The sequence below is a fragment of the Scyliorhinus torazame genome, chromosome 22, assembly GCF_047496885.1.
Source record: "Scyliorhinus torazame isolate Kashiwa2021f chromosome 22, sScyTor2.1, whole genome shotgun sequence".
In the NCBI taxonomy this organism is placed as follows: domain Eukaryota; kingdom Metazoa; phylum Chordata; class Chondrichthyes; order Carcharhiniformes; family Scyliorhinidae; genus Scyliorhinus; species Scyliorhinus torazame.
The window spans coordinates 17076635-17092592 of NC_092728.1; the positions used below are offsets into that span (position 1 = coordinate 17076635).

Genomic DNA, 15958 nt, shown 5'->3' on the forward strand with positions numbered 1-15958 from the left:
TGACCCTCCGACAGTGCGGCGCTCCCTCAGCACTCACCCTCCCACAGTGCGGTGCTCCCTCAGCACTGACCCTCCGACAGTGCGGCGCTCCCTCAGCACTGACCCTCCGACAGCGTGGCGCTCCCTCAGTACTGACCCTCCGACAGTGCGGCGCTCCCTCAGCACTCACCCTCCGACAGTGCGGCGCTCCCTCAGCACTGACCATCCGACAGTGCGGCGCTCCCTCAGCACTGACCCTCCGACAGTGCGGTGCTCCCTCAGCACTGACCCTCCGACAGTGCGGTGCTCCCTCAGCACTGACCCTCCCACAGTGCGGCGCTCCCTCAGCACTGACCCTCCCACAGTGCGGCGCTCCCACAGCACTGACCCTCCGACAGTGCGGCGCCCCCTCAGCACTGACCCTCCGCCAGTGCAGCCCTCCCTCAGCACTGACCCTCCGACAGTGCGGCGCTCCCTCAGCACTGACCCTCCGACAGTGCGGCGCTCCCTCAGTACTGACCCTCCGACAGTGCGGCGCTCCCTCAGCACTGACCCTCCGACAGTGCGGCGCTCCCTCAGCACTGACCCTCCGACAGTTCGGCGCTCCCTCAGTACTGACCCTCCGACAGTGCGGCGCTCCCTCAGCACTGACCCTCCGACAGTGTGGCGCTCCCTCAGAACTGACCCTCCGACACTGCGGCGCTCCCTCAGCACTGACCCTCCCATAGTGCGGCGCTCCCTCAGCACTGACCCTCCGACAGTGCGGCGCTCCCTCTACACTGACCCTCCGACAGTGCGGCGCTCCCTCAGCACTGACCCTCCGACGGTGCGGCGCTTCCTCAGCACTGACCCTCCGACAGTGCAGCGCTCCCTCTACACTGACCCTCCGACAATGCGACTCTCCCTCAGCACTGACCCTCCGACAGTGCGGAGCTCCCTCAGCACTGACCCTCCGACAGTGCGGCGCTCCCTCAGCACTGACCCGCCGACAGTGCGGCGCTCCCTCAGCACTGACCCTCCGACGGTGCGGCGCTCCCTCAGCACTGACCCTCCGACAGTGCGGCGTTCCATCAGCACTGACCCTCCGACATTGCGGCGCTCCCTCAGCACTGACCCTCCGACGGTGCGGCGCTCCCTCAACACTGACCCTCCGACAGTGCGGCGCTCACTCAGCACTGACCCTCCGACAGTGCGGCGCTCCCTCAACACTGACCCTCCGACAGTGCGGCGCTCCCTCAGCACTGACCCGCCGACAGTGCGGCACTCCCTCAGCACTGACCCTCCGACGGTGCGGCGCTCCCTCAGCACTGACCCGCCGACAGTGCGGCGCTCCCTCAGCACTGACCCTCCGACAGTGCGGCGCTCCCTCAGCACTGACCCTCCGACAGTGCGGCGCTCCCTCAGCACTGACCTTCCGACAATGCGACTCTCCCTCAGCACTGACCCTCCGACAGTGCGGCGCTCCCTCAGTACTGACCCTCCGACAGTGCGGCGCTCCCTCAGCACTGACCCTCCGACAGTGCGGCGCTCTCTCAGCACTGACCCTCCGACAGTGTGGCGCTCCCTCAGAACTGACCCTCCGACACTGCGGCGCTCCCTCAGCACTGACCCTCCCATAGTGCGGCGCTCCCTCAGCACTGACCCTCCGACGGTGCGGCGCTCCCTCAGCACTGACCCTCCGACAGTGCGGCGCTCCCTCAGCACTGACCCTCCGACAGTGCGGCGCTTCCTCAGCACTGACCCTCCGACAGTGCAGCGCTCCCTCTACACTGACCCTCCGACAATGCGACTCTCCCTCAGCACTGACCCTCCGACAGTGCGGAGCTCCCTCAGCACTGACCCTCCGACAGTGCGGCGCTCCCTCAGCACTGACCCGCCGACAGTGCGGCGCTCCCTCAGCACTGACCCTCCGACGGTGCGGCGCTCCCTCAGCACTGACCCTCCGACAGTGCGGCGCTCCCTCAGCACTGACCCTCCGACAGTGCGATGCTCCCTCAGCACTGACCCTCCGACAGTGCGGCGCTCTCTCAGCACTGACCCTCCGACAGTGCGGCGCTCCCTCAGCACTGACCTTCCGACAATGCGACTCTCCCTCAGCACTGACCCTCCGACAGTGCGGCGCTCCCTCAGTACTGACCCTCCGACAGTGCGGCGCTCCCTCAGCACTGACCCTCCGACAGTGCGGCGCTCCCTCTACACTGACCCTCCGACAGTGCGGCGCTCCCTCAGCACTGACCCTTCGACAGTGCGGCGCTTCCTCAGCACTGACCCTCCGACAGTGCAGCGCTCCTTCTACACTGACCCTCCGACAATGCGACTCTCCCTCAGCACTGACCCTCCGACAGTGCGGATCTCCCTCAGCACTGACCCTCCGACAGTGCGGCGCTCCCTCAGCACTGACCCGCCGACAGTGCGGCGCTCCCTCAGCACTGACCCTCCGACGGTGCGGCGCTCCCTCAGCACTGACCCTCCGACAGTGCGGCGCTCCCTCAGCACTGACCCTCCGACAGTGCGATGCTCCCTCAGCACTGACCCTCCGACAGTGCGGCGCTCTCTCAGCAATGACCCTCTGACAGTGCGGCGCTCCCTCAGCACTGACCTTCCGACAATGCGACTCTCCCTCAGCACTGACCCTCCGACAGTGCGGCGCTCCCTCAGTACTGACCCTCCGACAGTGCGGCGCTCCCTCAGCACTGACCCTCCAACAGTGCGGCGCTCTCTCAGCACTGACCCTCCGACAGTGTGGCGCTCCCTCAGAACTGACCCTCCGACACTGCGGCGCTCCCTCAGCACTGACCCTCCCATAGTGCGGCGCTCCCTCAGCACTGACCCTCCGACAGTGCGGCGCTCCCTCTACACTGACCCTCCGACAGTGCGGCGCTCCCTCAGCGCTGATGCTGGGGACGGGATTCCCTTGCATGAGGATGCAAACCTACGACCTCGCAACACAGTGAGACGCGGGTGGGACTGGCTACCACTGGCTCCAGCAACCCCCCCCCCCTCCCACTACCTGACACAGATACGGTTGTGCCACCGGGGTTGGGGGAATGTGACAGCGTAAAGTGACTCTGGCCTCCTCCTGTGCCCACTCACCTGGAGGTACTTCATGTCAGTGAGGCCCGCAGGCACCCGGGTCAGGTTGTTGTGATCGAGGTGAAGTTCCCTCAGGTTGGGCAGGAAAGCCAGGCTTCCATTTTCAATGTACCGAATCTGATTGAAGCCGAGACCCAGTCTGCGAAGACAGAGCGCACAAATCAAAAGAAAGCGGGGGGTGACGTCGGGCCTGAGCAACAGGCTGGTTAGGCCTAGTGGTGAGGCTTTGCGCACATCCTGGTCACCAAGGCCCAGGAAGGGCATCGTTACTCTGGGGTGAGAGAGAGAGGGAGAGGACCCGGAGGATATGCCCAAGAATATTGCCAGGGCTTCAAAATTGCTGCTCTCAGGAGTGATTAGATTTACCAAGGGGTGGGGTCGGTCAGAACAGTGGGGTTTGTGAGCGGTTTTGGGTACCACACCTGTGGAAGGATATTTAGGCCTTGCAGGGAGGTTTACAAAAACGATAGCTGGATTACAGGGGTTGAGTTACGAGGAGCGATTACTCCAATTCGGCCTTTCTTCTCAAGAATTCAGAAGGTTAAGGGGTGATCTGATCGAAGTATTCAAGATAATAACAGGCAAAGGCAGGGTAGATAAAGATAACTCACTCCAGAAGGAAACCGGTGAGGGCTGACTCTCTCTCTCTCTCTCTCCAGTAAGCCTCTGGGGGTCTGTTTTCCTGGAACTACAGAAGCTCGAAGACAAGCCACAAACTGAAAGAAAAGTTTGATGCAAAGCAAGGGGCTTATGGACACCGTTTCATTACAGTGCAGAAGGAGGCCACCCGGCCCATCGAGTCCGCACCGGCCCCCGGAACGAACACCACCCCCCCCCCCCACCCCGAACCCACACCTCCACCCCCGAACCCACACCTCCACCCCATCCCCGCAACCCCATCCAACCCCTTTTGGACACTAAGTGCAATTTAGCACGGCCAATCCACCTAACCGGCACATCTCTGGACTGTGGGAGGAAACCGGAGCACCCGGAGGAAACCCACGCACACACGGGGAGGATGTGCAGACTCCGCACAGACAGTGACCCAAGCCAGGAATCGAACCTGGGACCCTGGAGCTGTGATGCAACTGTGCTGACCACTGTGCTACCGTGCTGCCGCGCCCCCCTCTTCTCCAGGGAGAGCTGTGAGTACTGCATTTTGCAGCGAACCTGAATGAATGGATCTTCAATGAAGATCAGTACAGGCTGCAAACCAAGAACTTTAATCTGCAAGTTCGCGGAGAAGAAAAGTGTGCCAAAGACCATCTTTACTCCTTCCCCTCCACTTTTCACCCCTCTGTATATGGCTGCCTTGTATGTGTGTGTGTCGAGAGTGCGGGCAAATTAAAGTGTGGGTTAGGGGTTGGTTTATCACACTGGGCTAAATCGTTGGCTTTGAAAGCAGATCAAGGCAGGCCAGCAGCACGGTTCAATTCCCGTACCAGCCTCCCCGAACAGGCGCCGGAATGTGGTGACTAGGGGCTCTTCACAGTAACTTCATTTGAAGCCTACTTGTGACAATAAGCGGTTTTCATTTTCAGTTAGTAGTTAACCAATTGTATTTACTGCATATTTTATTATAGTTCTTGGTATAAATTGCCATTGTGTTAAAACTTACAAACCTGGTGACTGTCATTATGAGGCAGCCAAGGGCCAGAGTTTGGGTATGTTTAGAAGAATGATTGGTTCATTCACTTGGGACTCCGGGGTCTGTGGGGTTGGAATTGACTGTGCACTCGTCCAGGGCGTCATAGGAACACTGATGGGGGGAATGTGTCAAGACGGAAAGAAAACTGGTTGGCAGACAGGAACAAAGAATAGGAATTAACAGGGCTCTTTCCAAATGGCAGGCAGTGACCAGTGCTGTACCGCATGGATTGGTGCTGGGAACCCCAGCTATTCACAATATATATACATGATTTAGATGAGGGAACTAAATGTAATTTCTCCAAATTTGCAGATGACACAAAGCTGGGTGGGAGGGTGAGCTGTGAGGAGGATGCAGAGATGCTTCAGTGTGATTTGGGCAAGTTGGGCGAGTGGGTAAATTAATGGCAGATGCAGTTTAATGTGGAGAAATGCGAGGTTGTCCACTTTGGTAGCAAAAAGAGGAAGGCAGATTATTATCTAAATGGCCATAAATTAGGAGAGGAGAATGTGCAACGAGACCTGGGTACCCTCGTACACCAGTCACTGAAGGTAAGCATGCAGGTGCAGCAGGCGGTAAAGAAGGCAAATGGTGTGTTGGCCTTCATCGCGAGAGGAATAGAGTACAGGGATGTGTTGCTGCAATTGCACAGGGCCTTGGTGAGGTCACACCTGAATAGTGTGTGCAGTGTTGGAGCTGAAGCCAGACAAAGCAGGTGTACTGTTGATCTCTCTGCCATGAAAAGACTATCTCCTGATCATTTGGTGAATTCAGAATTATAAATGTTCTCAGTCGTGAATGTAAACCTGATGTGCTTCTGTTAAAAGGTGTTTCTTTTGTCTTCTGGATTAAAAGTTGTGGGTCAGGTGAACTCCATGATACACTTTGGGGTTCTCTAAACCCTGGCCCATAACACTCCCCAATCAGTTTCTGTTGAATAAGTATTCTTGTGTTGGCTATCTGGTTTCAAAAGTCGATTTTGACCTGAGTTGGTGCTGCCTGAGTGGAGAAAAAAGTTAGCAGGAAGGATATATTGTTTCATTGTATTCTTAAGCATTGTTTAACGGGTAATTGTAAACCATTTTCATGTGTGAGGCTAAAGTTATTTTAACCGCTGCAAGACATCTTTGACACTAGCACCACAGAGGCAACATACCATCCTGGAGTCTTGTTTATGGCCACAGAAATGCCTTACAATTGAATCCCGTACAACTAGTCCATTCCCACACGTTTTGCTCCTCTCCTGTGCAGCAGAACCGACTGTGGTGCAACACATTTGGCTGTTGCTGCTCTCCCCTGAGAGGCCATTTTCCCCCCAACAGTGTCCAAAATGTTATATATGTTTATCCGGGGAATGGCCACAGGTGATTCCTGCACTTTCTGCCTCGTCCTCTTTCTCTGCCTGGTGGTCACCCATTCCCTTCCTGCCTGCAGAGTCTGAGCCTGCGGTGTGACCACCTCTCTATACGTGCTATCCACGACACTCTCCGCCTGGCTCCACCGTGTCCCTAGCCAGCGCTCTGGCTCCAAACCCCGGGCTTCCGGGAGCTGCAGCTGGAGACACTTCCTGTACACATGCTGGCCCCGGGCACTGGAAATATTACCGGCTTCCCACAAAGCGCAGGAGGAGCACACCACTGCTTTGAGCTCTCCTGACATGACTTACCCCTTCAAACTAAACCGAAAGATGATGTTTAGTGTCAGATAATATCAATTACTCTATGGGTCTTCTTCCCTGTTCCTCGTTACTACAAAATATAGCACTTTGAGACAATAAGCGATAAAAGTAGTAAATACTTACCCGAACTTACCCAGAACTTACCAATCGACTCTCTCCCTTGTAACCTCTTCTGCTGCAGGTAAGCCCCTTCTCTGAGGAGTGAAAATGTTAAAAAGCAAAAATAACCTGTTGCCCCTCCGCACCGAACTCCCACTGTGTTCAAATTCCCGATACTCACACTCACTCAGGATGTGTCTCACTCAGGATGTGGTCTCTCCCACTACTCGTGCGCAAAGCTCCCTGACAATGCCTGGACATGTTCCTCTTGCCTGCAGAGGATGACTGCGAATGTATGTAGAATGTCGCACGAACCCCACTGGGTAGCTGGTGTATCGCCCAGCACACTCGCGATTGTTCGGTGGGTGCTGCCCCCCATCGTGGAAAAGCGGCGAACGTTAGACGTGGCGTTCTGAGTTTTGGTGCGCGCTGGGCACGGTCAGTACTCTGCCAATGGCGGGCACACGCAGAGATGGGCCGTTTATTGATCGTTGGGCTGCACGGGACAAAATGCCTGGCAACACGCCGGCATTGAAACTCATAGAACACATCACTCACTTGGGCGAGAGGCCGTCCAATGATTAAGCGCACAGAGGAAGCGCAGGAACACAGTTGGCAGGCTCACCTGTTTATACTGTTATATCGGATCAAGTCTTCGAGCTCGATGGCCTGAATCTTGTTGTGATCCAAGTGAAGTTCGTGAAGTGTGTTAGGCAAATCTAAAGGGGAAACAGTGAACCGTCAGCAAGGCCCAGGTAAAGAGGGACGATTCAGAGCTGGCAGAACAGAGTGGGTTACACCACAGACAAACTCGGGAACCGACCGTCGCTCCATGTGATGAGAATTGAGAAGCACATTAATCATCAAAATCACTTTTTACTGATTAACCTCAAACTAATCCAGACATGAGGAAGGGAAATAGATCAGCGTACTGCATGGGGAAGTGTAAAGCTCCCTCAGCACTGACCCTCCGACAGTGCGGCGCTCCCTCAGCACTGACCCTCCGACAATGCGGCGCTCCCTCAGCACTGACCCTCCGACAGTGCGGCGCTCCCTCAGCACTGACCCTCCGACAGTGCGGCGCTCCCTCAGCACTGACTCTCCGACAGTGCGGCGCTCCCTCAGCACTGACCCTCCGACAGTGCGGCGCTCCCGCAGCACTGACCCTCCGACAATGCGGCACTCCCTCAGCGCTGACCCTCCGACAGTGCGGCGCTCCCTCAGCACTGAGCCTCTGACAGTGCGGCGCTCGCTCAGTACAGACTCCCCGACAGTGCGCCGCTCCCTCAGCACTGACCATCCGACAGTGCGGCGCTCCCTCAGCACTGACCCTCCAACAGTGCGGCGCTCCCTCAGCACTGACCCTCCGACAAGGCTGTGCTCCCTCAGCACTGACCCTCCGACAGTGCGGTGCTCCCTCAGCACTGACCCTCCCACAGTGCGGCGCTCCCTCAGCACTGACCCTCCGGCAGTGCGGCGCTCCCTCAGCACTGACTCCCCGACAGTGCGGCGCACCCTCAGTACTGACTCCCCGACAGTGCGGCGCTCCCTCAGCACTGACCGTCCGACAGTGCAGCGCTCCCTCAGCACTGACCCTCCCACAGTGCGGCGCTCCCTCAGCACTGCCCCTTCGACAGTGCGGTGCTCCCTCAGCACTGACCCTCCCACAGTGCGACGCTCCCTCAGCACTGACCCTCCGACAGTGCGGCGCTCCCTCAGTACTGATTCCCCGACAATGCGGCGCTCCCTCAGCACTGCCCCTCCGACAGTGCGGCGCTCCCTCAGTACTGATTCCCCGACAATGCGGCGCTCCCTCAGCACTGCCCCTCCGACAGTGCGGCGCTCCCTCAGCACTGCCCCTCCGACAGTGCGGCGCACCCTCAGCACTGACCCTCCGACAGTGCGGTGCTCCCTCAGCACTGCCCGTCCGACAGTGCGGCGCTCCCTCAGCACTGTCCCTCCGACAGTGCGGCGCTCCCTCAGCACTGACCCTCCGACAGTGCGGTGCTCCCTCAGCACTGCCCGTCCGACAGTGCGGCGCACCCTCAGCACTGGTTCCCCGACAGTGCGGCGCTCCCTCAGCACAGCCCCTCCGACAGTGCGGCGCTCCCTCAGCACTGCCCCTCCGACAGTGCAGCGCTCCCTCAGCACTGGCCCTCCGACAGTGCGGCGCTCCCTCAGCACTGACCCCCCGACAATGCGGCGCTCACTCAGCACTGACCCCCCAACAATGCGGCGCTACCTCAGCACTGACCCTCCGACAGTGCGGCGCTCCCTCAGCACTGACCCTCCGGCAGTGCGGCGCTCCCTCAGCACTGACCCTCCGGCAGTGCGGTGCTCCCTTAGCACTGACCCTCCGGCAGTGCGGTGCTCCCTCAGCACTGACCCTCCGGCAATGTAGTGCTCCCTCAAGAAAGGTGGGGGGAGGTGGACGAATTTTGCGTCTGGTGTCAGGGGTTCGGATCCCTGACCTTCGACCCATTGAGGGACGCCGGGACTCTCGGCCTGGTATTTGGGTTGTGGGATCCCATTTTGTGTGCCTGGGAGACCGGGCGTGATTAGGGCGGCTCACCTTTGGGGATTCCCGACAGCTTGGCCTCCGAGATGCGCATGTAATTTAACTTGAGACCGTCAAAGGCGCCCGGTTCGAACCCTCCGTTCTCCAAAGGATTGCCACCCATTTCTGAAAGGAAAAACAAAATCAGAGACGCCATCGGAGGTGAGGGAAGCGTCGTCAAGGCGACGGGATACAAAGACAAACCAGGTTGACCGTGCACTGCGCGACATGACTCACAAACTCCTGGCTCACTCCTCCCAGCTGTGGGGGCGGCCATTTTGAACTACGAAGAGGTGAAACCACTTTGCTGTGAGGCTCTTGAACCTTCAAAACACTCGGACCAAGAACCCTCCGTCGTCACGTGCGTTCGAGTTGGAGGTGGAGAGTTTTGTTAAGGTGCTGACCAAATACCCGACCATCTGCCACCCCGTGTGATCGATGACCTCCCTATCGCTGTAACCTCCCCCAGCCCCTACAACCCTCCCTATCCCTGTAACCTCCTCCAGCCCCTACACCCTCCCTATCTCTGTAACCTCCTCCAGCCCCTACACCCTCCCTATCTCTGTAACCTCCTCCAGCCCCTACAACCCTCCCTATCACTGTAACCTCCTCCAGCCCCTACAACCCTCCCTATCCCTGTAACCTCCTCCAGCCCCTACAACACTCCCTATCTCTGTAACCTCCTCCAGCCCCTACACCCCTCCCTATCTCTGTAACCTCCTCCAGCCCCTACACCCCTCCCTATCTCTGCAACCTCCTCCAGCCACTACAACCCTCCCTATCTCTGTAACCTCCTCCAGCCCCTCCAACCCTCCCTAAAGAAAGAGCACCCTACCCAAGGTCAACACCTCCACCCTATCCCCATAACCCAGTAACCCCACCCAACACTAAGGGCAATTGTGGACACTAAGGGCAATTTATCATGGCCAGTCCACCTAACCTGCACATCTTTGGACTGTGGGAGGAAACCGGAGCACCCGGAGGAAACCCATGCAGACACGGGGAGGACGTGCAGACTCCGCACAGACAGTGACCCAAGCCGGAATCGAACCTGGGACCCTGGAGCTGTGAAGCAATTGTGCCAACCACTGTGCTACCGTGCTGCCCACTGGGTGCCTGGAACCCGCTGCCGGAGGAGGTGGTGGAAGCAGGGACGATAGGGGCATCTTGACAAACACATGAATAGGATGGGAATAGAGGGACACGGACCTAGGAAGTGTAGAAGATTGTAGTTTAGTCGGGCAGCATGGTCGGCACGGGCTTGGAGGGCCGAAGGGCCTGTTCCTGTGCTGTACTTTTCTTTGTTCTTTGAAACCCGCACAAACACAGGGAGAATGTGCAAACTCCACACGGACAGTGCCCCAGGGCTGGGATCGAACCCGGGTCCTCGGTGCCATGAGGCAGCAGTGCTAACCACTGCGTCCCCATGCCTCGCACCTCCAAATCTTTTATGTTTACTACAAACAGCAAAGGTCCCTGAGGAACTCCACCAGTCACAGCCCTCCATTCAGAAAATCATCCCTATCGCTGTAACCTCCTCCAGCCCCTACACCCCTCCCTATCTCTGTAACCTCCTCCAGCCCGACAACCCTCCCTATCTCTGTAACCTTCCCCAGCCCCTACAACCCTCCCTATCTCCGTAACCTCCTCCAGCCCCGGCAACCCTCCCTATCTCTGTAACCTCCTCCATCCCCTACAACACTCCCTATCTCTGTAACCTCCTCCAGCCCCAACAACCCTCCCTATCCCATTGCACCCTCCAGCACCCTACAACCCGCCTTATTTCTTTGCCCCCTACAACCCTCCGTATGTCTAACCTCAAGCTCCTGCAAGCCGCTGAGATCTCTGCTCTCCTCTCTGTGTCTCCCTCTATCTGTCTCTGTCTCCCTGACTTTGTCTCTCTCTCATTGTCTCTGTCTCTCTATCTCTGTCCCTCTCTGTCGCTGTCTCTCTCCCTCTGTCTCTCTCTGTCTCTCTGTGTCTCTCATTCTCTCTCTCTCTCTCTCGCTATGTATCTCTTTCTCTCTCTCTCTGTCTCTCTCTCTGTCTCTCTGCCTCTCTTTTTGTCTCTGACTCTTTCTCTGTCCGTCTCTGTCTCTCTCTGACTCTGTGTGTGTGTGTGTGTGTGCGTCTCTTTCTCGCTCTGTCTCTCTGTCCCTCTCTCTCTGCCTCTTTGTCTGTCCCTCTCTCTGTCTCGCTTTATGTTTTCCCCCTCTCTCTGTGTCTCTCTCTGACTCTCTCTCTCTCCCTCTTTATTTCTCTTTCTCTCTCTGTCTGTCTCTCTGTCTTTCTCTCTCTGTCTTTCTCCCTCTCTGTCTGTGTTCTCTCTGTCTGTCTGTCTCTCTCTCCCTCTCCCTGTCTCTCTCTCTCTCTGTCGCTCTCTCTCTGTCTGTCTCTCTCTCTCTCTGTCTCTCTCTCTCTGTCTCTCCCTCTCTCTGTTTCTCTCTCTCTTTCTCTTTCTCTCTGTCTCTCACTCTCTCTGTCCCCCTCTCTCCCTGTCTCTCGGCTCTCTCTGTTTCTCTCTCTCTCTGTCTCTCTTTCTCTCTGTCTCTCTCTGGCTCTCTCTCTCTGTGTCTCTCTCTCTCTCTCTGTGTCTCTCTCTCTCTCTCTGTCTCTATCTCTCTCTCTCTGTTTGTCTCTCAGTCTCTCCCTCCTTTAAGAAGCTCTTTAAAAACCAACATCTTTGACCAACCTTGGTGGCCTGTCCCTAATAACTCTGCCTGTGGCTTGAGGTCAGATTCTGTCTGATTTATGTTCCTGATAACAGTCTCGGGCAGGGTTGGGATGGGAAAAGGAGATAGAGCAACGCAGACAGTTGTTGCTGTTGGATGGGGCGAGGGGGAGGGATTGTGGAGACGTGGTAAACGATCAGCCGGGATAACATCAAAGGGTGGAGCAGAATAGATGGGCTGAATGGCCTGCTGCTCCCATTTGGGATGTAGAGAGTTGCCGATGGACGCGGTAAACCCCACCGTGTTTGGCCAGACCCCCGTCCAGAGAAACTGTGTTCAGTCACGGCCTGGGGGTCACTGAGAGACTAATTGCACAGATGGGAGTAACCTATTCTCTCAGAAGATCGGCACTCTTTCTTTCCGTCTTCCCCGGGGGTTGTTCGAGGTAGGATCGACGGATATTTTCAAGGCGAGAGGTAGATCGATTCACGGATACACAGAAAATAGAAGCAGGAGCAAGAGCCATTCATTATGATCATGGCTGATCATCAAGTTCATTACCCTGATCCCGCCTTCCCCCATATCCCTCGATCCCTTTAGCCCCAAGAGCTGTATCGAATTCCTTCTTCAAATTCCACAACGTTTTGGCCTCAGCTACTTTCTGTGGGAGTGAATTCCACCGATTCACCGCTCTGTCTGGGTGAAGGAATTTCTCCTCACCTCAGTCCTAAAAGGTTTACCCCTTATCCTCAAACTATGTCCCCTAGTTCTGGACTCCCCCACCATCGGGAACGTTCTTTCTGAATCTACCCTGTCTAATCCTGCTAGAGTTTTATAAGTTTCGACGAGACCCCCTCTCAGTCTTCTGAACTCCAGCGAGAACAATCCTAACCAACTTAGTCTCTCCTCATATGACAGTCCCGCCATCCCAGGAATCAGTCTGGTAAACCTTCGCTGCGCTCCCTCGAGAGCAAGAACATCCTTCCTCAGATAAGGAGACCAAAACTGCCCACAATACCCCAGGTGTGGCCTCACCAAGGCCCTGTACAATTACAGTAAAACATCCCTATTCCGATACTCGAATCCTCTCGCTATGAAGGCCAACATACCATTTGCCTTCTTTCCTGCCTGCTGTACCTGTGCACTTCCTTTCAACGACTGACGCACGAGGACACCAAGGTCTCGTGGAGTATCCACCTCTCCCAATTTACACCCATTCAAATAATAATCTGCCTTCCTATTCTTGCTACCGAAGCGGATAACCTCACATTTATCCACACTATACTGGCATGTGAGACTACCCTTAAGAAATGGGTGTTATTGGATGTCAGAGAGTGGGTGGGGCTGGGCTGTCTGTCAGCTTTTTACTTGCGTTTTAGGCTGTTTGCTGCAGGGTGTGTTTTAGTTTCGTTTTCAGAGCTGGATAGCTGCAGTCACATCCAGAAGGTGTATGAGTCCCTCGTGGGAACGAGAGAGACTCGCGGTTGGTGTGTTGCCTCCCAGGTGCCAGGGTGCGTGATGTCTCGGATCGTGTTTTCGGGATCCTTAAGGGGGTGGGGGAGCAGCTTCAAGTCGTGGTCCACATAGGCACCAACGACATAGGTAGGAAAAGGGATAGGGATGTAAGGCAGGAATTCAGGGAGCTAGGGTGGAAACTTAGATCGAGGGCAAACAGAGTTATTAGCTCTGGGTTGTTACCCGTGCCACGTGCTAGCGAGACGAGGAATAGGGAGAGAGAGGAGTTGAACACGTGACTACAGGGATGGTGCAGGAGGGAGGGTTTCAGATTTCTGGATAATTGAGGCTCATTCTGGGGTCGGTGGGACCTCTACAAACGGGGTGGTCTATACCTGGACCAGAGGGGTACCAATATCCTGGGGGGGGAATTTTGCTAATGCTCTTCGGGAGGGTTTAAACTAGTTCAGCAGGGCCTGGGAACCTGAATTGCAGCTCCAGTATACAAGAGGTTGAGAGTAGGGAGGTCATGAGTTAGGTTTCAAAGTTGCAGGAGTGCACCGGCAGGCAGGAAGGTGGTTTGAAGTGTGTCTACTTCAATGCCAGGAGCATCCGGAATAAGGTGGGTGAACTTGCGGCATGGGTTGGTACATGGGACTTCGATGTTGTGGCCATTTCGGAGACATGGATAGAGCAGGGATAGGAATGGTTGTTGCAGGTGCTGGGGGTTAAGATATTTCAGTGAGCTCAGGGAAGGTGGTAAAAGAGGGGGAGGGGTGGCATTGTTAGTCAAGGACAGTATTACGGTGGCAGAAAGGACGTTTGATGAGGACTCGTCTACTGAGGTAGTATGGGCTGAGGTTAGAAACAGGAAAGGAGAGGTCACCCTGTTAGGGGTTTTCTATAGGCCTCCGAAAAGTTCCAGAGATGTAGAGGAAAGGATTGCAAAGATGATTCTGGATAGGAGCGAAAGCAACAGGGTGGTTGTTATGGGGGACTTGAACTTTCCAAATATTGACTGGAAACGCTATAGTTCGAGTACTTTAGATGGGTCCGTTTTTGTCCAATGTGTGCAGGAGGGTTTCCTGACACAGTATGTAGATAGGCCAACGAGAAGCGAGGCCATATTGGATTTTGTACTGGGTAATGAACCAGGACAGGTGTTAGATTTGGAGGTAGGTGAGCACTTTGGTGATAGTGACCACAATTCAATTATGTTTACTTTAGTGATGGAAAAGGGTAGGTATATACCGCAGGGCAAGAGTTATATCTGGGGGAAAGACAATTATGATGCGATGAGGCAAGACTTAGGATGCATCGGATGGAGAGGAAAACTTCAGGGGATGGGCACAATGGAAATGTGGAGCTTGTTCAAGGAACAGCTACTGCGTGTCCTTGATAAGTATGTACCTGTCAGGCAGGGAGGAAGTGGTCGAGCAAGGGAACCGTGGTTTACTAAAGCAGTCAAAACACTTGTCAAGAGGAAGAAGGAGGCTTATGTAAAGATGAGACATGAAGGTTCAGTTAGGGCGCTCGAGAGTTACAAGTTAGCTAGGAAGGACCTAAAGAGAGAGCTAAGAAGAGCTAGGAGGGGACATGAGACGTCTTTGGCAGGTAGGATCAAGGATAACCCTAAAGCTTTCTATAGATATGTCAGGAATAAAAGAATGACTAAGGTAAGAGTAGGGCCAGTCAAGGACAGTAGTGGGAAGTTGTGCGTGGAGTCCAAGGAGATAGGAGAGGTGCTAAATGAATATTTTTCATCAGTATTCACACAGGAAAAAAACAATGTTGTCGAAGAGAATACTGAGATTCAGGCTACTAGACTAGAAGGGCTTGAGGTTCATAAGGAGGAGGTGTTAGCAATTCTGGAAAGTGTGAAAATAGATAAGTCCCCTGGGCCAGATGGGATTTATCGTAGGATTCTCTGGGAAGCTAGGGAGGAGATTGCTGAGCCTTTGGCTTTGATCTTCAAGTCATCTTTGTCTACAGGAATAGTGCCAGAAGACTGGAGGATAGCAAATGTTGTCCCCTTGTTCAAGAAGGGGAGTAGAGACAACCCCCGTAACTATAGACCAGTGAGCCTTACTTCTGTTGTGGGCAAAATCTTGGAAAGATTTATAAGAGATAGGGTGTATAATCATCTGGAAAGGAATAATTTGATTAGAGATAGTCAACACAGTTTTGTGAAGGGTAGGTCGTGCCTCACAAACCTTATTGAGTTCTTTGAGAAGGTGACCAAACAGGTGGATGAGGGTAAAGCAGTTGATGTGGTGTGTATGGATTTCAGTAAAGCGTTTGATAAGGTTCCCCACGGTAGGCTACTGCAGAAAACATGGAGGCATGGGATTCAGGGTGATTTAGCAGTTTGGATCAGAAATTGGCTAGCTGGAAGAAGACAAAGGGTGGTGGTTGATGGGAAGTGTTCAGACTGGAGTCCAGTTACTAGTGGTGTACCACATGGATCTGTTTTGGGGCCACTGCTGTTTGTCATTTTTATAAATGACCTGGAGGAGGGCGTAGAAGGATGGGTGAGTAAATTTGCAGATGACACTAAAGTCGGTGGAGTTGTGGACAGTGCGGAAGGATGTTTCAAGTTACAGAGGGACATAGATAAGCTACAGCGCTGGGCTGAGAGGTAGCAAATGGATTTTAATGCAGAAAAGTGTGAGGTGATTCATTTTGGAAGGAATAACAGGAAGACAGAGTACTGGGCTCATGGTAAGATTCTTGGCAGTGCGGATGAGCAGAGAGATCTCGGTGTCCATGTACATAGA

At 55.1% G+C, this 15958-nt stretch overlaps 1 protein-coding gene across 2 annotated transcripts in view; it reads right to left on the reverse strand.

Annotated features, from left to right (window-relative positions):
- Positions 1-15958, reverse strand: part of bgnb (biglycan b) — a 119943-nt gene that overhangs the window by 13890 nt on the left and 90095 nt on the right. For both annotated transcript variants that reach the window (XM_072487928.1, XM_072487927.1), the window contains exons 5-7: positions 9070-9180; positions 7123-7216; positions 3073-3211 (exon numbers count right to left, since the gene is read on the reverse strand). In XM_072487928.1, the coding sequence (XP_072344029.1) occupies positions 3073-3211; positions 7123-7216; positions 9070-9180 (344 nt within the window). The remainder of the gene's footprint in view (positions 1-3072; positions 3212-7122; positions 7217-9069; positions 9181-15958) is intronic.